This window comes from Geotrypetes seraphini, chromosome 15 (assembly GCF_902459505.1).
Source record: "Geotrypetes seraphini chromosome 15, aGeoSer1.1, whole genome shotgun sequence".
Taxonomy (NCBI): domain Eukaryota; kingdom Metazoa; phylum Chordata; class Amphibia; order Gymnophiona; family Dermophiidae; genus Geotrypetes; species Geotrypetes seraphini.
The window spans coordinates 50029538-50052463 of NC_047098.1; the positions used below are offsets into that span (position 1 = coordinate 50029538).

The 22926-nt window shown below is 43.2% G+C and overlaps 1 protein-coding gene across 4 annotated transcripts in view; it reads right to left on the reverse strand.

Moving 5' to 3' along the window:
• The window catches only part of ACACA (acetyl-CoA carboxylase alpha), a 434156-nt gene that overhangs the window by 188054 nt on the left and 223176 nt on the right, over positions 1 to 22926 (reverse strand). For all 4 annotated transcript variants that reach the window (XM_033921833.1, XM_033921832.1, XM_033921836.1 and 1 more), the window contains 4 exons: positions 13400 to 13456; positions 10885 to 10929; positions 700 to 741; positions 233 to 448 (listed from right to left, as the gene is read on the reverse strand). In XM_033921833.1, the coding sequence (XP_033777724.1) occupies positions 233 to 448; positions 700 to 741; positions 10885 to 10929; positions 13400 to 13456 (360 nt within the window). The remainder of the gene's footprint in view (positions 1 to 232; positions 449 to 699; positions 742 to 10884; positions 10930 to 13399; positions 13457 to 22926) is intronic.

The following is a 22926-nucleotide window of genomic DNA, read 5'->3' on the forward strand; positions in this document are numbered from 1 at the left end:
GGTAATTACCTACATTTACACATATACCCACCCATGCAATTTTATAAGTGCCTACTTGAACATACATACTTGAACATGCAAGCATTGTTCTCGATGCTCAAGCCCCTTAAATACTTAGACCTCAGTGTGAACATAGTCACCCAATCACCAGAGAAGATGAATCATTAGGAATTCCTGTCCAAAGAGCTCTATGAATGTATAGGTTTGAGGTGCGCAGAGTGCTGTCACCCACCTTTGTGACCAGATCTGAATGCCTAATGATGGCTCGCACAAAGAACCTGTAATCGGTCACTTCAGTGCCCGCCTCCACTTTGGCAGCTCCCAAGTACAGGTGCATCTTGTGATTAGCACAAGGGATGGCCGTGAGGTCAAAGTTCCGCATGCGGTTCAACTCCAGCTGGAATGCTAGTGCAGGCTCCAGGTGTCGGTAAATCCGGTCCTCCTCAAACTGGGAAAGGCAAAGAAAAACAATGATTTTTGTCTGTAGGTGGGCTAGAAGGCTCCATTATTGGAATTGCTGGCTTAACTTGGGTTTGTTAAATATACAAATTCTTACTTTTAGTTATTGCTTTCCTCTTAAGATTACTTGTACTTGCCAACAAAATAATTCAATATGTAAAAAAAAAAAAACCCAACCCCACCAAAGGGGATGAGTGAACCCCACCACACATACAAACCATCAGAGGGCTTCAGTCTTACCTTATTTCTGGCTCGGAATGTGAAAAATTTGGGGAATTCCCTCTGCAAGGTAAAGGAAATAATAACAGTTTTCATTAGTTTTGCCTTCATGTTTCAAACCTCTTATGTTCTAATGGATCCAGTGGTTTGTAACCTCTGTAGTATTGTAAACTGCTTAATACTCATGTAAAAGTGGTGTATCAAATGTAATCCAATCCAAAGGGGAGGGGTAAAACTAGGACTGGCTCAGTCTGGGTGACATGGATCCTTTGCTAGGCAATAAAACAGGACCTAAAGATTATGAAGTAGCTCTACATACAGAAATAGGTTGTCATCAAAACTATGTTACAAGACAGAAGCATGCCTGAAGCATGCTGATGCAGACGGTCTCCCCTAGTGAAGCCCAGCTTAAAAATACAGTACTCGCCATACCTGTACTATCCCCTTCTCCCAAAAAGCCTACTAAAATGTACTCAACTATATTTTCATCTCTTGCATTGTATTTTAAAAATACATATTGCAAAGTATTTTGGGATATGTGCTCCTACCTTTCCAGTGGACTAGTTTCCAGGAAGTTTTGATGTGGCATTTAAATACTCAAGCACTTAAGCTTTTAGCTCACACTGTTTTTCTATTCAGGCACACTAGGTATTTCCCTATTCCCACAGAGCTCACACTCTTAAGTTTGTACCTGAAGCAATGGAGGGTTAAGTGACTTGCCCAAGATCACATGAAGCAATTGAGTTCCCATTGGCATCTTATTTAATATGGCATTATGCAGAACATAAACTACTTTAACACTACAACTGTATGCATTTATTTATTTAGATTTATATCCCGTCCTCCCAGTAGCTCAGAACAGTCTACAAGTAAACATACACAGTAGAAGTAATTAGACAAATAAGATGTACAATAGGTTTAGATGCTTGGACATACAAGATTGTGCAGTATTTATCAGGGTACAAACAATTTTTCAGAGTACAGACTAAGAGAGGACTATACTGAAATTTTGGGAGAAGTTAAATAGGGGAGAGAAGAGAGAGGTGGGGTTTAAGGGGGGGTGTAGACTGAGGGAGATCTTTAGTTGAAGAGGAGGATCTTTACCATTTTACGGAATGTCAATAAAGACTATGTGCATGACACACACAGTCACCTCTGGGGTTTCAGGTTTGTGATTATGCTACAGAATGATTCTACCTAATGACTCAGGGCTTAATTTCATAGGAACATGCAGGATTTGCAGCAACTCAGTGTGAGAAAATGTAATACTGGCTGTGACCACAATGCATCTCCATCCAGTCCTTGGGATATACCCAGCCAGTCAGGTTTTCAGGATACCCACAATGAATATGCATGAGATAGATTTGCCTACAACAGAGTTAGTGCATGCACATTGATCTCAATCATATTCAAGGTGGTTATCCTGAAAACCTGACTGACTGGGTGAACCTCTGATCTAGAGAGTAATTTTAGAACTGAGCAGATGAATAAATAGTACATGCACACTTTTGCCTGTACAGAAGTCCCTCCTCGAGGGCCGCAATCCAGTCAGGTTTTCAGGATTTCCCCAATGAAGATGCATGAGATCTATTAGCATACAATGAAAGCAGTGCATGCAAATAGATCTCATGCATATTCATTGGGAAAATCCTGAAAACCCGACTGGATTGCGGCCCTCGAGGAGGGACTTTGACTCCCTTGCTGTATAGGTTCAATTTTCAAAACAAAAAAGTATGAATGTTTTTCCTTTTTTCTAGTTAATTTGCAAATTTATGCACTTGTTTGCTCTTTGGTATGCATAAATATTCTGCCTCATTTTACAAGCAGAGGCTAAAATAAGTCTGTATACAAGGCAAATACTGTTCTGCCCCCATATTCATTTCAGCAGATTTCCTATATGGAGAAAAATGTAAACAAAGTGTATTTCTTTAAGATAAGTTCCCAGAGTGCACTGCTGTACACCCGGTGGGCTGAGCCCCCTTTTCCTGATTGCTTCTCTCTTGTGATTGGAGATAGCAGATTCCATTTGATAGCTTCAATTGGCCATAGGAAGACATTGTTCTTCATCTAGCATTCGCCAATAAAGCTCTCTCATTTGCCCTCATTCCTTGACAAACTTCTCATTCCCTACAGCTCTTCACGCACTCTAAGGTCAACCGATCAAAAACTTCTATTTATCCCCACTATCAAAGACTTCTACAATGCACGTAAAGTAAATTTCGCAGTAACTGCCCCTACCCTCTGGAATTCCCTGCCACAGCAACTCCGCGACGAATCACGACTTGATAAATTTAAGACAGATTTTAAAACGTTTTTATTCCGCGATGCCTTCGCTTTCACTTAGAGCCATCTTCTCTATTTACCAACAATAACCGCTTTCTTTAAAGCGCCCCCCTCCATTATGTTTTATCCTTACCCTACTATCTCCATTTTCTTCTCAAATATGTAACTTCTCCCTCCCTTCCCTTTTATCCTCACGGTCTAGTTCGTTTTGTGATGTTATATGTATATACACAATGCCTCTTTTTTTTTTAGTTTTGTTAAATTTCTCTTTCTTTTAAACATATTGTTAACCAGCCAGATATTAACTTGATGGTTGGTATATCAAAATTAATAAAACTTGAAACTTGAAACCTTTGAATCTGTTAGCCTCGAGTTTACTAGCTTTGAGTAACTTGGTGTTGCTAAGTTTTTAATCTACTAGTCAAAATACAGCTTAGTTTCGAACCACGATGGAGTTGGAGATGGCCGCACACGAAGAGCTCTCTTCCTAAGTTACGTCTGGAAAACACTGCCATTCACCTGCCTGTTCTTGTAATGGGGAAGCGGAAAGGATTGCCGCGGGCCGCGACTCCTCTACGACTCCTCCAGCAGCTAATCCAGACGACCTTGCAGAGATAGACTCGGCACAGAGCGCAGGAGACATAGCCAACTATTTTATTTATTTATTTAATTTTCTATACTGGTCTCCCAGGAGAGCTCAGAACGGTTTACATAAGTTTATTCAGGTACTCAAGCATTGTTCCCTGTCTGTCCTGGCGGGCTCACAATGTATCTAATGCACCTGGGGCAATGGGAGGATTAAGTGACTTGCCCAGGGTCACAAGGAGCAGCGTGGGTTTGAACCCACAACCCAGGTTGCTGAGGCTTTAGCTTTAACCACTGAGCCACACTCTCCCCACACTCTACAAAAGTGACCCCGCAGCAAGTGGAGGAGCTTAGCACTGAAGGGGCTTCGTTAAGCCCTGATCAACGTCAGGTCCCTCTCCAGCCTGCAGACTGTGGCCGGGTCTCCTGGAAAAGAGATGGAGACACTATGTCTTGGAGGAATGTCTGGGGGACCCTTTAGGGTTGAAAACTCAGATAGAGATTTAACAACTATCTCCACTGGGGAGATTGGAGAGATACAAGAATGCAGAGCAGAGATACTACAGTATGGAGAGTTGGTGAAGCCGGCTATCGTGAACATGGAAGCTATCTGGAAAGCAAAAGAAACCATGGACTCCAACCTGAAAAAAGTGGTAACTGTGTTGAGAATTATTGTGGTAAGATTAGCTCTAGGGTGAATGCTCACAGTGAAACCCTGAAAGAACACGGTGAGACTGCAAAAATATGAGCAACAGATCAAGTTAAATATCTACAATTAGAAATTGTTAAGAAAAGATCTGTAATTTAAAACAAAACAAAACTGGAAAGTAGGCATAACCTACTAGTAACCAATTAGCACTTGGCTAATGTGTGAGAACCTTACTGCCTAGAAAATAGGTATCAGTAAGTACTCAAGAGTTCATGGCCACGCGCTAATGGGAAAATAGCATCCCATGCTAGTTAAAAAATAAACATTGTGGTGTGACCCATGTTCCCAACCTTTTGAAGTTTTGATACTTACAAGGATACAGAGACTTTTTTTTTAACTAGCTATTCACGTATGGCTTCAGGTTTTTGATAGCTAGTTAAAAAATAAACTCTGTCCTTGTAAGTTATCAAAACTTCAAAAGGTTGGGGACATGGGTCACACCGCAATGTTTCCAATCTCATTTTTGTTCCTCGCCCCCTCTCTTCTCTACCTTTCTCATGCCCTGTCTCCAACTAGCTTGCTTACATCCATGACCTGTTTATCTGTCAAACCTTCCACCTGCTTGCACGAACAGACTGCTTCAGCCACCGCTCTGTGACATGAAAAATTGGTCATTTTGCTGCAGCGCTAAAAAACTGGCCTTAGCAGGTGGGAAAAGACTCACGCTAGAGATAATTCTGGTCACTTTTTAGCACACCTTAGTAAAAAGAGCCCCTTAACCAGCCAGCCAAGGTAATCGCATAAATAGGACCACTTAAAAGTCAGTCTTATCCTTATGTGGTTCACCACAGCTGGTTAAGTCCTGAATACTGCATTTAACTGGCTATGTTTCTGCTAGCATTATATACCAAGAAATTCAATGTTGGAACCTAGACATGGTCTGGCACTGAATTTCTGGGCATAACACTGATGGCAATCAGCAAAATGCTGTTCACTGCCGGATGAATTTCGGGCCTCATATTACTTGTAGCCTGAAAGAGAGACCCAGATACTAGTTAATTTATTATTGGATACTAGAAAGAGGTTGTGGACAAGTCAGTCACGAAGTCTAAAAACATCTTTCCAAAGGACAGCTGCCATTCTTGCCTGAAATGTCTCACTTCATATTTGCCATAAGTACGGACTTCCCACTAGAGGTCTGCATGGGAACGGGGATCGCAAGAATCCCCCCCTAACCCACGGGACTCCCATGGAGACACCCCTCTGGCCCACAGGACTCCCACGGGGACCCCCCTATAGCCAACGGGACTCCCATGGGGATGGAAGGCTTTGGAAGCAGGGTTCGTCCATATAATATAATGGACATGTCAGACTTAGTAAAAGATGGGGTTTATAAGTTAATTACCTGAACAGAAAACAAAAAAGGGTTCCACCAAAGAGATTCCATAAGGAAAACAGCAGCGCAAACACAAAAGAAACTGTGGAATTTATGATCCTGTCAGAAGTAATTGCTGCTTTTATGGGGACGGGTGGGGATGGAGGTAATTTGTTGCGGGGATGGGTGGGGACGGAGAGGATCCTGACGGGGACGGGTGGGGATGGAGAGGATCCTGGCGGGGACGGGTGGGGACGGAGAGGATCCTGGCGGGGACGGGCGGGGATGGGTGGGATTTCTGTCCCCGCGCAACTCTCTACTTCCCACCCCACAACAGAGTGACCCAAACACATCCTACCTAAACATCAAAAACCTGAATCCATACATGGATAGCTAGTTAAAAAATAAAGTCTCTGTGTCCTTGTAAGTTACCAAAACTTCAAAAGTATATTGATTTTTCCCCACAAAGCCAAATTATCCCACCCCTGCTGGGTTCTAATCAGCCGACCGTCATCAAGACAATCAAATTAATTTGCCTAAATTAGCCAATCAAGACACCCTGCAAGCCTGGCAATGTGAAAATCTGCAACAGAAATCATCATAGCAGATTATTACACTAATAATTGCGTTAAAAACCTAATGAGATGAGGAAATTGGAAGATCGCTGCAGAAACTCCATTCCAGCAAAACACGCTGGGAGTTAATTATATAGACTGTAATTAAAGGAGAAAGCAAGTCCCAGCCCCCAAACTTTCCAATGCAACATTCAATGCATGGTCTGGCTCTGAATGACCATGGATACTGGGAGGGGAGATGAGGGTTGGAAGAGAAGCAGCTCTGGCTACAATAACCAATGGAGCAGGCAATACAAAGATGTAATGGCCCACTAGAGCGAGTCTCACCATTGCTGTTAATCCTGCAGGACATTAACATCTAAGAAATGCTTGTGCAGAACAGTTTTTAGTATTATAGCAAACTGTTAAAACGAGATGGAAATTTTCAGATTCTGATTTATTGTTCATATAAAAGTGCTCCTTTTTTTTCTTTTTTCTCTCCTAATATTAGGCTAGATTCACAAAGCAAACCGATCATGTACCGATCGGTTTGCGACCCCTTTACTATCAAATTTCCATCCGGCCTGATTCACTTACCTCTTCTGCAATCCACTTCGAATCCGTGCATGCAAATGAGGTGATTCGCTATACCAAATTTCCGATCTGACTGGGCTGGCCAATCACCTGAAGATGCGACTGTTGGGGACCAGTCGAAAACGTCTTTCTGACTGGAGGCCCTGCTCTCTGCAATGCAATCTCTCCTGCCTGCTTGCCCCGAATGCTGCCCTGCTTCTTATCTCTGCTGCTCGCCCTCATGCTGCCCTGTTCTGCCTCGATCTTCTCCGAATCTCTCCTACTGCATTGCCGTTCTCCTGCCCTTCCCCACCCAGCAAGCCCGTGGTTTTAACCCGCGGGTTTAAAGCGGGTTAAAACCACGGGCTCGCAGGGCTAAAAACTAAAGTTTTAAGTTAAAAAAAGTTTTAAGTTAAAAAAAGGTCATGTCTCAGACGGACATGGGATCGCTATACAGCAATCCGTGCAGGCAGATGGGGGTGTTCCTCCGATCGTCCCATCTGCATATTTTTTGTTCCTGAATTCATCGGACCTGCCCGGATCGGGCCCGATCGGGCAGGTTAGTGAACACAGGCCATTTTTTTTCTCTCAGTCAATCCTATTAGGGGAATGGGACTGTCAGGCTTCTTTCTGCATTTCTAAGCAGATTTGATCTCTGCACAACCCACTGTGAATCTTGTTTAGCCAATAGGAACTGACATTCCAAGGGAAACTCAGTGTTTTGTTTTGATCTGCTCAATATACCTGCCCAAGGCTTACAGGGTTTTCTCTTGTCCCTTCATTGGGATTGGGATCTGATATACCGCTTGGACAAGGTGTATTAAGCAGTTTATAATCAGGTTCTCAAGCATTTTTCCCTACCGTGTTTCCCCGATGATAAGGCAGGGCCATCAAATAAGACAGCCCCCCCTTTTTAGAAAAAAATGTAAAATAAGGCACCCCCCCGCAAATAAGCCACCCACCGATACCTGCGCTTACCCGAATCGGGTGGTACGGTGGGTGACTCCGTGTGGTCCCTCCGTCTACCGTATTTGCCTCCATGGCTGCGTGCCGCGCCTCGTCATGAAGTGAAGAGGAGGAAGTGACAGGACTACAGCGCGCGCACGTGACTCCGCGCAAGGAAACACAGGCAGCTTCCCTCATCCCTCCCTAACGGAGACTGCAGGAGTTTGTTCACGGCCAGAACATCCAAAAGTGAGACACGCAGACAGGTTTCTTTTGCTGTGAGCAATACCACTTACTGTATATAAAGCCTGTTTAAAATGCATACGGTATATAAACAATGGTTTCACATTGTCAAGTCCCCTCTGATGCTGCACTACAGAATAATCTCTTTACTGTGTTTCCCTGATGGAGAACATTGGGGACATTAAATGGTACAATATATGGTATGATGGATAAAGCTGGCCATACACGGTACAATTTTTTGACCGACCGATTCTTCAGCCGACCGTTTTCTTCCTCCAACGAACGCATTGTGAACGTACCTATCGCGAATGTAATAAAATTCTGTTTTTTTTCAACAATAACTGTGTACTGTAGTCTTCTTCATGGGTAAATAAGGCATCCCCCCCGAAAATAAGCCCTAGAGCATATTTTGGCCTTCCAAAAAAAATAAGACAGTGTCTTACCATCGGGGAAACAGGGTATCTGTTCCGGCGAGCTCACAGTCTTTCTAATGTACTGCCTCATTAACCCCATCTCCAGAAACCCCCTGAGGTCTCTGCCTGACTCCTCCTTGTGACAAGATACCTGTCCAAGGCCTGCAGGTTTTTCTCTTATTCCTCCATGAAGCCCTACTCAGTACTTCCTCATTAAATCCCCCCCCCCCCAAGAAACTCATGACAAGGTGCTTGTAAAGCTTTGAAACTGACTCAGAATCTTACTTGGGTGTGGAAACAGTTTGTACCTTTGGTATAAGTCAATTTATTTATTATTTAAACCTTGCCTTCTTACCCCTGCACTGACATAACCAGGCCTTTTCATGTGTGAATTCTCCTGGTAAGTGTACTTTTACTAAGCTACCTCTATGATACCTTTATGACACTAGCAGTTATGACCCCGCAACACATTCATGTTCCATCAGTGTCTCCCAAGTCTAGGCCTACTGAAATTCTCCCATATCTAGGATACATCTTATTGACTACTGAGGAGGCCTCACTGAGGAACTCTTGCAGCCACCTGCATACTCCTCCCAGCATTCTCCAGGCAACTCCCTATCCATCCCATTCCACCCCAGACCCCACTCCAGGTGCCCACTCCTTTACCCTTCCCCTCTTCCAGCTCCATAGTTCATGTACACTTCCTCCTCCTGATACTCACCCTTACTAATCTCTTTCTTCACCCCAAACCACTGAACACCTCAACGCCATTGTCTCTCACTCTTTGAATTCATCACCACATCTTCCCTTTTGTCTTCTACCTTCTTCTCAGCCCTAAATATTCAACATTTTCTTCCTCTCATTCAGCTATCCCCATTCTTTCTGTGCGCATCTTGTCTACAGTGTGTCACCACCCATGCCTCTCCAACTCTCGTCCCTATTTTTTTGCACTGTGCCGAGGACATCAATCCCAATCTCATCCTACTCAAGCGGGTTACACCGCAATGTTTTCAATCTCATTTTTGTTTCTCGCCCCCTCTCTTCTCTACCTCTCTCATGTGCCCTGTGGAATGCCCGCTCTGTCTCCAACAAGCTTGCTTACATAATGACCTGTTTATCTCTCAAACCCTCCACCTGCTTGAATGAACAGACTCTGCTTCAACCGCCACTCTGTGACATGGAGGTTACCTTTTCTCCCAAACACCTCACCCAGTTGGTTGCGGGGGAGGGGGTTGGGCTATTATTCTCACTCTCTTGTAGATTTCAACCCCTTTTTCCACCTCAGTCTCACTGCTTTTCCTCCTTCAAAGTCCACTCCATCTACCTATAAGCTCCACTACCCCTCCGTGTAGCGGTCATTTACCATCCCCTGATAAGTCCCTCCCTTCCTTTCTCACTGACTGACTCCTGGCTTTCCTTCTTTCTTGAACATTCATCTCCTTCTCTCATTCTTGGTGACTAACATCCATGCTAATGACCCCTCCAACGCATGCTTCTAGGCTTCTAGCCTTAACATCCTCATTCAATCTTCAGCTGTGCTCTACCGATCAGTTTGAGACCCCGGCCCGATTCACTTACCTGTTTTCTGACCATCCTCCGATCCGTGCATGCAAATGAGGGCAACGGCATGCAAAGTAGGCAAGGACGCAATTCACTAAACAAAGCCCAGCAACACCGACTGGGCTGACCGATCAAAAAAAAGCGACTTCTGAGGACCAGTCGCTGAAGCCCTTTGCGACTGACCTACCTTCTGCAGCCCTGCTCTCTGCCCTGTCAGCCCCAATCTCCTGCTGCCCCAAATGCCTGCCTCGAACATGCCTGCATTCCAGCCCCGAACCCGAACACCCTGCCTGCCTCGACTCTCCCACCCATCCCCGCACTGCAAGCCCATGGTTTTAACCCGCGGGCTTAAGCGGGTTAAAACCATGGGCTCCAAAAAGTTTCTCGATCACCTATTAAAAAAAAAATCTATGCCGACTCTGAGGTCCAGCACTTTTCAAGTTCCCTGGCTGCGCTCAGTGTAAAAAAATAGAAGAAGAAGAAAAAAAAAAAATCCCAGTTTGTTCAGGTCCCTTTGTAAATCTTCACAGTCCTCTTTAGTCCTAACCCCACTAAAAAGTAGAGCCAGCAGCCCGGAGGCCCAGCGCATGCTCAGATCATCTACAGATGGTCTGCGCATGCGCGGGGATCGCTGTAGAGCGATCCGTGCCTGCAGATGGGGGCATTCCTCCGAGTGCCCTCATCTGCATGTTGGCGTTTGCTGAATTCGTCGGACATGCCCGTATCGGGCCCGATCGGGCAGGTTAGTGAATCCTGGCCAAAGTACACATCTTTTTGCTTTGAAAATCTGCTAAAGTCCATACAAGGAAAAGATGCACTTATACTTTTAATGCAATGGACTGAGAATTCAAATCCTATTTCCTCCAGTGCTGGTCCATGTTACCTAAGGCAAGTCACTATCTCTCATAAGCTCTTTGGGGGAGGGACTTGTTTGTCTAAATAGTAATAACGCTGGAAGCTTGAGTTTTACTATCTATAAACGATTCTTAGGGAAACATATTGTTTTTCAATCTTTTCTTTACTTACATGAAATCTCTGATCCACCTCACTGTTGACCTGTTTGCTGAAATCCTTACAAATAAGCACAGAAGGGCAGATAGAGAAAGAAGCAGAAGACAGCTGCTAATTAATACAGAAATTAATAAGGAATTAAGACAAATTACAACCGGGACATGGTTCAAAGTGCATGGCTTATCTTTTGGTTTGATTTATTTTTTTTTTTAATTTTCTAATAACAATCAAGTGGAATACATACAGCTTGAATAGATCAATATAACATAATAACAACTCATAAAATCAGGAAAAACAATTATTAGATATTTAGTCCACAATATTAGTTGGTTTGATTTTTTTTAAAGCAACAATAATATATTCCACAACAGTGTCTTAAGGCAGGAAATTAAAGGTTCCATAATTTCTAATCATGCTTCAGGACAGACTAAACAACCAAGTAGCATTTCTCAGCAGCTAAAGTAGGCAGTTCTGGAAACACCAGGGTTATAAAAAATTAGAAACATTTAGACAAAATAAAATCCATAACTTGGCAGTATGTGCTATTACAACCAGCAAGATGAAATTCTTGATTGTGAATTTTTTTCTCCAAATTTTGTTTCTGTAGTAAAATCTGTGCTTAATAGTTTTTGAGGGTGCTTCCTACAAGGTACTTCCATTTTTGGCATTACAGATTGAGGATGTGGTTTATACAAATTTCAATGCAATACCAAGGAGGTGCAAAAATTTTAATTCAGGCATTACAGCAAGAAACGAAGGACACTGCTGAAAACCACCCAGCAGCAAAGTGCTGCCAAACTGAATATAAAACAAAGACTGCAAAGCACTGCCAAACCAGACACTTTGCTCTCTCTTTTCTTTTTTTTTTACATAGAAAATAGATAAGGCCCACCTCATAGGTTCTCAAGGCTCTAGACACCGCCAGGGGCCAAGGCACAAAAAAGGACCTCTGTAAATAAAGCGAACCCCTTAGGGCCAAGGAACTAGGAGGTATAGAGAGGGGCGGGACTTGGTCACCCAGGTTTGACACCCCTAGGGCACAATATGACTTCCATGGGCCACAGTCCCAACTAGCAGCCAAGAAGGGGCCCTGGAACAGAAGCAGAGAAATTAGAAGCAAAAATGATTTATAACACTGCTGACCCCAGTAACCTTCTTTTTCCCTAGGACTAGGAATCCCCAGGCCTAATAGACCAGTTGAGACTGCACAGGCCTGCACCCCTACCACCTACTGGGAGACTGAGAAATAATGACCCTGGGAGGGATTGCTCAGCTGACTTATAGGCTCCACCATTCTGTAGTCCTCAGTCTCCAGCCACCTCCTGGTAGTTGTGCATAGTCCATTTCATCTAGACTGGTCTGGAAGGACACTAAGGAATACCAGAATTTAAGTTGGCGGGGATAGAAGCCAGTAAACAAATAAGAAAGTTAATAGTTTGAAGTATCTCAGTAGCCCAATGCATTAGGGAAGACGCAAATCAATCTGTGTCCTCCTTCTTACCAGCAATGGAAAAACTGAGAGGATTGGAGGGAAACTTATTCAAAACAAAAAAAACCAAACACCTCAATATCACAAACACCACATCAAAAGTCAGAAGGAGTAATTCTTACAGCGAAAGAAATGTCTCAGACATGCGTGGATGTGTACCCACACCCTACCGCCCAAGCATCACAGGCCTGTGATGTTTGGGCAGTAGAGTGTGGGTACACATCCATGCATGTCTGAGGCATTTCTTTCGCTGTAAGAATTACTCCTTCTGGTTTTTGGTATGGTGTTTGTGATACTGGGTTCCTTATTTCCAGGACATAACTCTTCCAGCAACCAGAGCAGTCCTCAAAAGTCCTTGATTGGTAGCTAGAAGTAGAAAACCTGAGAACTTAAGAATTGCCAGACTGGGACAGATCAAAGTTCCATCAAGCCCAGTATCCTGTTTCCAACAGTGGCCAACCTAGGTTCCAAGTACCTAGCTAAATCTGAAGTAGAGGAGGGGGCCATGAGAATAAAAGGGACAGGAAAACCCCCTAGCAGCTGCCTATATCATTATACTTTCCAGAATTATTTATTTATTTTACTTTTTCTTCTTTTTTTTCCAAACCATTAAAGCACTCTTAACAATTCATTAATTCCTACTAGGCAAAACACTCAGAGGGATGATTCATTCGAGGAAAGAACCTATCAGACAAGGCCCCTAGTAGTACTTTTTCTATGATAGCTCAGGAGTGAAACCATGCACACAATTACAACAGGTCTTGAGATAATTTATCTCACCAAATGCCAAAGAAAAGAATTTGTGATTTGGTACAATAAAACAATAAAAACAGATAAGAAAAAAGTTTTTGTTGGATTGTTTGGGTTTTTTTTGCAAATCTCTTGTTTTTATTCTGCTTATGTTGATTACATTATTGTATGTAGGTGTGTGAGTGATTTGATTTGCTTATTTGTTTGATCTATTGTTTTGAATATCATAAACAGACAACAAATTGCATTAATAGCTTCCATAGCAAAAAAAAAAAGATAAAGGAAGGGTACCTTCTGTGCCACAAGGAAGGTCAATCGGCGGATCCCATGTTCAATTAGGACAGCTTTCTACAAAAAGGAAGAACATGGAAAAAATTTCACAAACTTTATTAAAGAATATGCAATGGATAGAGATGTATATTTAGGAGATGGCTACAAATTTTAAAACAAGAAATGCAAAGCTGACATAACACAAAAAGAATCAGAGAAAGAAAAACAAAGCACTTACAAAAGATAAAAATACAAGAGCAGATATAGAGAGGGAAATAAACCAAAAAGGAGAAGAGGGACATAAACCAACCCCAAAGCACCAAAGTTTTGTTTGTTTTTACAGTTTGTCACAATTATACCTATTGGGGTAAACTTTCAGCAAAGGCCCATGTTCTATAAACAACACCTTACGTTGAAAACACCATCTAAAAACTCTGTGTTAGGAGTCATAAATCCAAGTTTCCAAGTTTATTTAAGTTTTGATACACCACTCATTACATGACTGAGCGGTGTACAATTTTAAAAATGGGGTAAGAATAACTTACATAAAAGAACTAAATTGTACATTACATATAATTAGACAATAAATATGATACATAAAGGAAAATAAAAGAGAGCTGGGAAAGAACTACATTATCTTGATAGAAAAGGAGAATATCTCCTTAGGTGCAATTCACTTAAAAGATAAGCGCAAGAAATGAAGACCTTGAAAACTTTGGCCTACATTTCTGGTGTCTACCTTTTCCGAAGCTGCAATTTTATAAATGGCATCATCACGTGATTCAAATGTGATTGGCGACCATTTTTAAGGCAGCCGCTGACAATAGCGCCATTTATAGAATCCAGGCCTAAGTGTCTAACTGCAAAGTCTTGTGTGTAAATTATAAACAACCAACCAAGATATGCAGTTAAATGGGGAGCAAGGTTAGGTATACTCATATAAAGCACATGATCTTTCTGGGGATAACTGTAAAATTGTATGTTCTACCCAAGCAGAATGGCTATTATAACATTGCATGTGGGGTATTTATGCATAAAGCACAGTTACTTACTAGAGAATGACATGGTGGCTGTTAGCCGCAAGTAACCCGTGGAAACGGTGGGAGAAAAAGTTGTCGTCGTCGACGCGGGTACAGGAACAAGGCCATTCACTGTCACGTGGAGCGGTGAATGGCCTTGTCTTCTCAGTTAAGGTCGAGAACACGCGCGGTCACTGATTGGGCATCTCCCTCCTTCCTCTCCCTCCCCTTACCGTGGCGATTTTGTGGGGTGTTTTAGTCTCCCAGCTGACGAAACTTCTCCTCTGACGCAACCGGAAACAGGAAGTTGCGTCAGAGAAGTTTTGGCAGCCACATGTGACTTGATGAAAGCCGGCACGGGCAGCTGGGAGATGAAAAAAGCCCAGAAAATCGCCACGGAAGGTGAAAGGAAAGAAGGAAGGGAGGGAGATGCCCTCGGATGACTCAGAGAGGACTTGGGCGATTGGGAGGGCTGCTGGACTGCGCGCGCTGAAAGGAAGTGGAGAGAGAGTGGGGAGAAGACGCTGAAGGGAAATGGGCAAGAGAGAGTGGGCTGAAGACGCTGAACGGAAATGGGCAAGAGAGAGAGGGGAAGACGCTGAAGGGAAATGGGGAAGAGAAGTGGAGAATAGGGAGAAGACGCTGAAGGGAAATGGGGAAAAGAGCGATGCCAGACTATGGGGAGAGTGGGGGGAAGAAAATGAGTGCCAGACCAACTGGGGGGAGGGAAGGGAGAGATAAGGCAGACAATTGATGGCATGAATTGAATGAGAAGATGAGGAAAGCAGAAACCAGACAACAAAGGCAGAAAAAAAATTCTATTTATTTATTTTTTTGTTTTAGGATAAAGTAGTACATTAGTTGTATTGATAAATATTTATAAACAAAGCCCTGCCAGCTCAACATCTCTTTCTGTAGTTCAGCAGCCAGAACTTTGATTTACAAAATGACAATTGTACAGAATATTGTTTCTTTTTATACTTTAACTAGTGTTTAAGCTCATTACATTAACGGGTGCTAGAATAGATGTCTGTCTTTCTTTCTGTTTCTCTCCCTGCCCCTGTTGCTTTCTCTGCCCCTGTCTCTTTCTGTCTCTCTCCCTATCGCTGTCTATCTTTCTTTCTATCTGTCTCTGCCTGCTCCGTCTATCTTTTTTCTGTCTCTCTCCCTGCCCCCATCTATCTTTTTTTCTTTCTGTTTCTCCCTGCCGCATCCATCTTTTTTTCTTTCTGTCTTTCTCCCTGCCCCATCATTTTTTTCTTTCTTTTTCTCTCTCTCCCCGTTCCCTATCTCTTTCTTCCTTTCTTTATCTCTCCCTCCCGCTATCTATCTTTCTTTATTTCTTTCTTTCTTACTATCTTTCTTTCTATCTCTCTCCCTCCCACTTTTTATCTTTATTTATTTCCTTCTTTTTATCTTTTTTTCTGTCTCTCTCCCTCCCCAGACCCTCACTGAAGCCACCTTCCAGCTGTGCCAGCTAAGGGATCCCTTGCCCCTTTCCTCAATCCAGCTATGGCCAGCTGCCCACACACACTTGCCTAGATACACAATGGGCAAATGCGTCCCGTCTCCCCTTTGGACTCCGTTCGCTCACCCTTGGTGCTGGATCGCCGCCTGATGCTGCTCAGCAGGAAGCTCGCGAACTTCTGGGCCATGGTGAGCCAAACCGAGCCCCAGCGCGCACTTCCGCACTCCTCCGCGCTTTCACTGTCTCTGGAGCGGGGTGCTTTAGTCCTCGCTCGCCAAGGTGCTGGTGGCCCACCCCATCTATGTACTCTCTCTCTCTCCTACCTGCCCTCCAAATGCTTGCTTCTCTCACCCACCCAAAGCCTCTCTCTCTAGTGGTTATCCCATGTCTCTCTTCTCCTCACCAACCCAGGCCCCAACTCCAATCCCAACTCCCCCACCAAATATCATTCTGCTACATGTCCTCCACCCTCTTCTCCTCCACCCTTGCTCCTGCCCCCAGGTGACCATCTAACCTGCCGGTTCCTTCTTTGGACAGTTGGGACTGATCTCCCCTTGCTCCAGGGGAGTTTACTTTGGGGGGGGTGGTGTCACAGCCACGGGCATCAGGAGTTTTTGTTGCTGCTTGGGGGGAGAGAGAAGCCCTGTCCTTCCCTGCTGCAACTGGAAGTGCCTCTTTCCCCCTACATGCCCGCGATTGTTGGTTTTTTGGGGGTTTTGTCAGCAGACAGAGAGAGGGCGGGAGGGAGGAGTGGCCACCGTAGTGTTTGCCAGTGGCTCTGGGCTCACAGCGTCGCCGAGGGAGGGCAATGAGGGAACCGCACTGACTCCGGGCTCGCAGCATTGCCGAGGGAGAGTGAGGGGTAAACTGCCGCAGGCTCCTTCTATTCTATATGCGCGGCTTGGGTTTTATTATTATAGATAAAATAAGTTCAGTATAAAACTATTCGAGATTTATATGGATGGGATCAGATGGTTTGTGGGGACAGGGTGGGGACCAAGCTTGCAGGGATGGGACAGTGACAGGGACCAAGCTCGTGGGGATGGGACGGTGACGGGGACCGAGCTCGCGGGGACAAATTTTTTCCCCGTGTCATTCTCTATTACTTACCTATAATAGATGTTATCCGAGGACAGCAGGCAGATATTCTCACATGTGGGGTGATGTCATCCATAGAGCCCGGTAAGGACACTGCAAAAGTGTCCTGTCACTTTAAAAGACTGAGAAGTCTCAAGACCACCCATACCACGCACGCACCAGTGCCTTCCTGCCCAATGTCGGTTTGCGGAACTATTAGTTCAGTAAAAAATCTAAGAAGCCAACTAGGGGAGCTGGGAGGTTCTGTTAGAATATCTGCCTGCTGTCCTCAGATAGCACCTGATACAGGTAAGTAATTGTGCTTTATTCTAGGACAAGCAGGCAGCATATTCTCACAGGTATACATGGTTACATTCTCTACTGCTTCTAATCTCCAATGAACAATTAAACTATCTTTAACCGCTCATATTCCAGTGGCATTCAATTTCTTTAACTTAGGCTCTATACCAGCACATGATTTTTCAAAAGTGGCAATCCTCCTATAAAACACAAGCACTGTTTTAAAATATGCAAGTGACTCTGAGCTGGTATAAAACTCGATGATGAAATCTTCTTGAATATATATGTATTCCCATTATATGATGGAAATTATACATTGAAATTTTTAACTTGCCCAAACCATGTCCAATATTGGTCGCCGTACCTTAAGAAGGATATGGCGATACTCGAGAGGGTTCAGAAAAGAGTGACACGATTGATAAAAGGTATGGAAACCTTTCATATGCTGAAAGATTAGAGAAACTGGGGCTCTTTTCCCTGGAAAAGTGGAGACTTAGAGGGGACATGATAGAGACTTACAAGATCACGAAGGGCATAGATAAAGTGGAGAGGGACAGATTCTTCAAACGTTCAAAAACTACAGAAACGAGAGGGCATTCGGAAAAATTAAGAGGGGACAGATTCAGAACCAATACTAGGAAGTTCTTCTTCATCCAAAGGGTGGTGGACACCTGGAATGTGCTTCCAGAGGGTGTCATAGGACAGAGTACGGTATTGGGGTTCAAGAAGGGATTAGATAATTTCCTGAAGGAAAAGGGGATAGAAGGGTATAGATAGAGAATTACTATACAGGTCCTGGACCTGATGGGCCGCCGCGTGAGCGGACTGCTGGGCGTGATGGACCTCTGGTCTGACACAGCAGAGGCACTGCTTATGTTCTTATGTTAAATCTCTGAATGTGTAAACAATGGTGTAGGAGCTGAAAAGCAAGATCATATGTGAAAAACAAAGATGCTCAATAGTGGAGCCTTTGGCAAACTTTTAGCCTTCTTCTTCTCTTTTCTCCACCTCAACAATCTTTCAGACCCTTAGAAAACCCTCAAGATTTTGATAATTAAACTCAATAATCATGAGCACCTCAAAACCACCCCTTCCAGAACAATCCTATAAAAATGTATTATTGGGTACCAGATGTATAGGAGGTAACTTGAGGATCTGAAAACTAATGCCCTGGAGGAAAGGAAAGACAGTGGTGATAAAATACAGACATTTTAATACTTTAAAGGTATTAATAAGCAATCAATTTTTCCCAAAGACGGGGAAGCTATAGAAGAAGACATAAAATTAAGTTACAAGTGCATACAGATGGCTCTTTGATATTTGGATTGCCATCTTTATCAGACAATATTTGCCATGCTATCTTTTACCATACTATGTCTGAAAATGTAGCACAGTGGTTAAAACAGTGGGTTGTAGATTCCAACCTACACTGCTTCTTGTGACCCTGAGCAGGTCGCCAGATCCTCCACTGCCCCAGGTACATTAGATAGATTGTTAACCCACCAGGACAGACGGGGAAAAATGCTCGAGTATCTGAATAAATTCATGTAAACTGTTGAGCTCCCCTGGGAGAACAGTCTATAAAACTGAATGAATAAATAAATACATTTATGTAGCTATCAGGATCTACTATCCTACTTTGTCTGTAGCTGCTTTTTTGCTGCTGCCCTGGGCAACTGCCTGATGTGCATAATAAGTAGGACAACCCGGGTCATACTGGACCTCTGAACATCAGAGACACGTGGGCTGGAAGGAAAGCAATGTCTTTCCTCAATTACAGTAAGCACAGTAAGCGAGAGACTGCTTTGGCTGGAGAAGGCAGAACTTTTGAGACAGGCCCAAATCTCTGAAACGGAGCGGTTGGAGAGAAGTCCAGTGGAAGTTCTTAAGAACATAAGAATAGACTTACTGCATCAGACCAATGGTCCATCAAGCCCAGTAGCACGTTCTCACAGCTGCAACATTTAACCAGTCAATGTTGGGGTACTTGAAATCACAATATTTATAGGAGAATGAGTGTTAGGCAGTGACTCATATTTTTTGAGTTGAGTAAGATATTGGCAATTATTGGTAATTGAAATCACCCATTATTGTACTGTTGTACTCCAGCTTTCCTAATCTCTTAAAACATTTTGTCATCTATCTGCTCATTTTGTCCCAATCTAGTACCTTTTTAAAGAAAACCATCCACAATAGAGAGCTTATTGTATCTCAAGCAGTACCCACAATTGTCACTGCTAAGCATCCTCTGTGCCTCTTCTGGACTTTCTTGAATGCTGTTTTTCTCTCCGTCAACTGCCTTTCCATGCAAATGTGTTTTTGTAGAACTGCCATGCATGTTTAAAAAATGCAGTTCCAATGATTCTCTAGTCTGTTTTACATCAATTAAATCGGTTCATAGTCATTCGCGCGTGAGACTTCAGCGCGCCAACATTGAAGCGCCGACAATTTGGAGCAAGACACCACCTAAAAAGTGACTTTTAAAGAGCTCCGACACGGGGTGTGAGTGGGGAACCCCCCCAGTTTACTTCATACTCTTCGCGCTGCCATTGGGGGGTTTGAACCCTCCATTATAGAGTAAACTTAACTTTTTCCTGATTTTTTAGGGAAAGTTAAGTTTTCTCTATAATGGGGGGAGTTGCACCCCCCAGACCCCCCCCCAACGGCAACACGAACAGTCTGAAGTAAAGTAGGGGGGTTCCTCCCACACCCCCGTCGGAGCTCTTTAAAAGTCACTTTTTAGGTGGCGCGCTGGTGTCTTGCGCTGAATTGTCGGCGCGCGAATGTCCTGTCACCATTAAATCTGACACAAAGCAATAAAGGAGGGACTGACAACCACAATTATAACCTGTTCTCTAAATAAAAATGAGAAAGTAGAAAGAATTCTACCCCCACTGAAGAGAGACAAGGAAGGCAGATGTGCTTCTTGGTGTTATTTTGTGTAAATATTTTTCCAATATATCATGAAATAAAAACACAGGCCTTTAAAAAAAAGTGTTTTAAAATCCCACCAGTAGTCAGACAATACTAACCCATTGCCTCCTTGGGCAAAAAGAGAGGATGTAACTTTAATATGCAGCCATTTAAAAAGAAAAGAGAAGAAAATCAAACACCAATAGGTTATGGCATTTAAAATTCCACAAGTGGAAGATAATATGCACACAGCTCTGGGGGTCTGATTACATTGTAATAATACTGATTCCCCCTCACCCCCACCTCTTTTCACCACCACCCAGTAAGTCCGCGGTTATTATCAGGCGATTAGCCAGAGACACCTGCAGACACTCCATTTCCACCCACTGCTTCCATCTCCTACACAGGTCGTTTACAAGCAGACAATCTTAATTCCTATCAGCATGCTGAGAATGAAGATTATCAGGGCTATCGTAGACTCTTCCACTTCATACTTAAATGTTTGCTTTTCTAAAAGATTTCTGTTTCTCATCTTCACTTGCCGGAAGCTGAATTGTCCTAGAGAAGATTATAACTGTTTTTCTCTCCTCAACCATTTAATGACATTTTTAAAGACAGTTAAACAAAAAACTTGGGGTGGGGGAGAGGAAGGGGGGGAGTAAGAGGTGGTAATGAAGAGAAATGGTATTTTCTAACATACAGCACTTATGAAAATCCTACTTCACGTGCCAACAAGCTGACAGCAGAGGAAAACTGGAGAGCACAGCTGAGCTACATGAATTATATTAATTAATGGCTAGATACTGAGAATTTTATGATGACTTTTTAATGCTGGCATGATGACTGTGCTATTGCTACCACACAGGAGACCCTGGTTCAATTCCTAGGCCCATACAAGCCAACTTTTCAAAAGAACTGAGAGTGCTAGAGTAAATATAGATCAGTGGTCTCAAACTCAAACTGTTTGCAGGACCACTTTTTGGATTTATAGGTACTTGGAGGGCCTCAGAAAAAATAGTTAATGTCTTATTAAAGAAATGACAATTTTGAATGAGGTAAAACTCTTTATAGTTTATAAATCTTTCTTTTTGTCTAAGTCTTAATAATAATATTGTCATTTATAGCTAAAGAGACATGTAATCAAGAAACTGTTTTATTTTACATTTGTGATTATGATAAACATGCCAAGGGCCTCAAAATAGTACCTGGCGGGCCGCATGTGGCTCCCCGGGCCGCAAGTTTGAGCCCACTGATATAGATCATGTAAAATTGAACAAGGTGAAGGAGTTTAAGCTTAACAATCCACACAGCTGGCACCTCTGCACAGCCAGCATCTATAGCAGCAAGAGCTGGGGATCCTATCGAGGCAGCGTGCAAAGTACCTAAGAAAGCTTCAGTCATCGCCAACAGCAATACCCCTCTGCAGGCTCAGAATGTCTATGCACCTAGTTCCTGAGGGAGCTATAACCTGTACCCCTTGCCTAAAGACTATTCTTGCGACAGGTGGACTAAACAAGAGAGAAGAGAGTAGTGATAAAGTCACTGGTGATCCTGGGTGGGCAGAGGACCAGCCAGAAGCAGCGCACCCTTGCTGTAGCTGGAAGGAATCCTACATAAGAATAGCCTTACTAGGTCATACTAATGGTGCATCAAGTTCAGGAGCCCGTTCTCACAGTGGCCAATCCAGGTCCCTAGAACCTGGCCAAAACCCAAGAAGTAGCAACATTCCATGCTACCGATCCAGGGCAAGCAGTGGCTTCCCCCATTACTTTCTCAATAACAGACTATGGATTTTTCCTCCAGGAAATTGTCCAAACCTTTCCTAAAACTAGCTATGCTATCCGCTCTTACCATAACCTCTGGTAATGCGTTCCAGAGCTTAACTATTCTCTAAGTGGAAAAATATTTCCTCTTATTGGTTTTAAAAGTATTTCCCTGTAACTTCATCGAGTGTCACCTAGTCTTTGTAATATTTGATGGAATGAAAAATCGATTCACTTGTACCCATTCTACTCTACTCAAGGTTTTGTAGACTTCAATCATATCTTCCCTCAGTTGTCTCATTTCCAAACTGAAGAGCCCTAACCTTTTTAGTCTTTCTTCATACAAGAGGAGTTCCATCCCCATTATCATCTTGGTTGCTCTTCTTTGAACTTTTCCTAGCGCTGCTATATCTTTCTTGAGATAAGGAGACCAGAATTGAACGCAATACTCCAGATGAGGTGGCACCATGGAACAATACAGGGGCATTATAACATTCTTAGTCTTGTTAACCATCCCTTTTTTAAATAATTCCTAGTATCCTGTTTGCTTTTTTAGCCGCCACCGCACATTGGGCGGAAGGTTTCATTGTATTGTCTACGATGACATCCAGATCCTTTTCTTGGGCGCTAACCCCCAAGGTGGACATGTAACATCCCGTAACTGTGATTTGGGTTATTCTTCCCAATGTGCATCACCTTGCATTTGTCCACATTAAATGTCATCTGCCACTTGGATGCCCAGTCTTCCAATTTCCTAAGGTTTGCAGCAATTTTTCACAATCTGCATGAGTTTTAACAACTTTGAACAGTTTAGTGTCATCTGCAAATTTAATCACCTCATTCATCGTTATTATACTTTTGCCTAATTCTCAAGCTTTCCTAATCTCTGAAAACATTTCTTCATCTGTCTGCTCATTTTTGTCCCAGGAGACGGTAGTATAACCCTACCTTTATATTCCTTCCCTTCACATAAGAAATTTCAATCCATATGGATTCCACACTGCTATG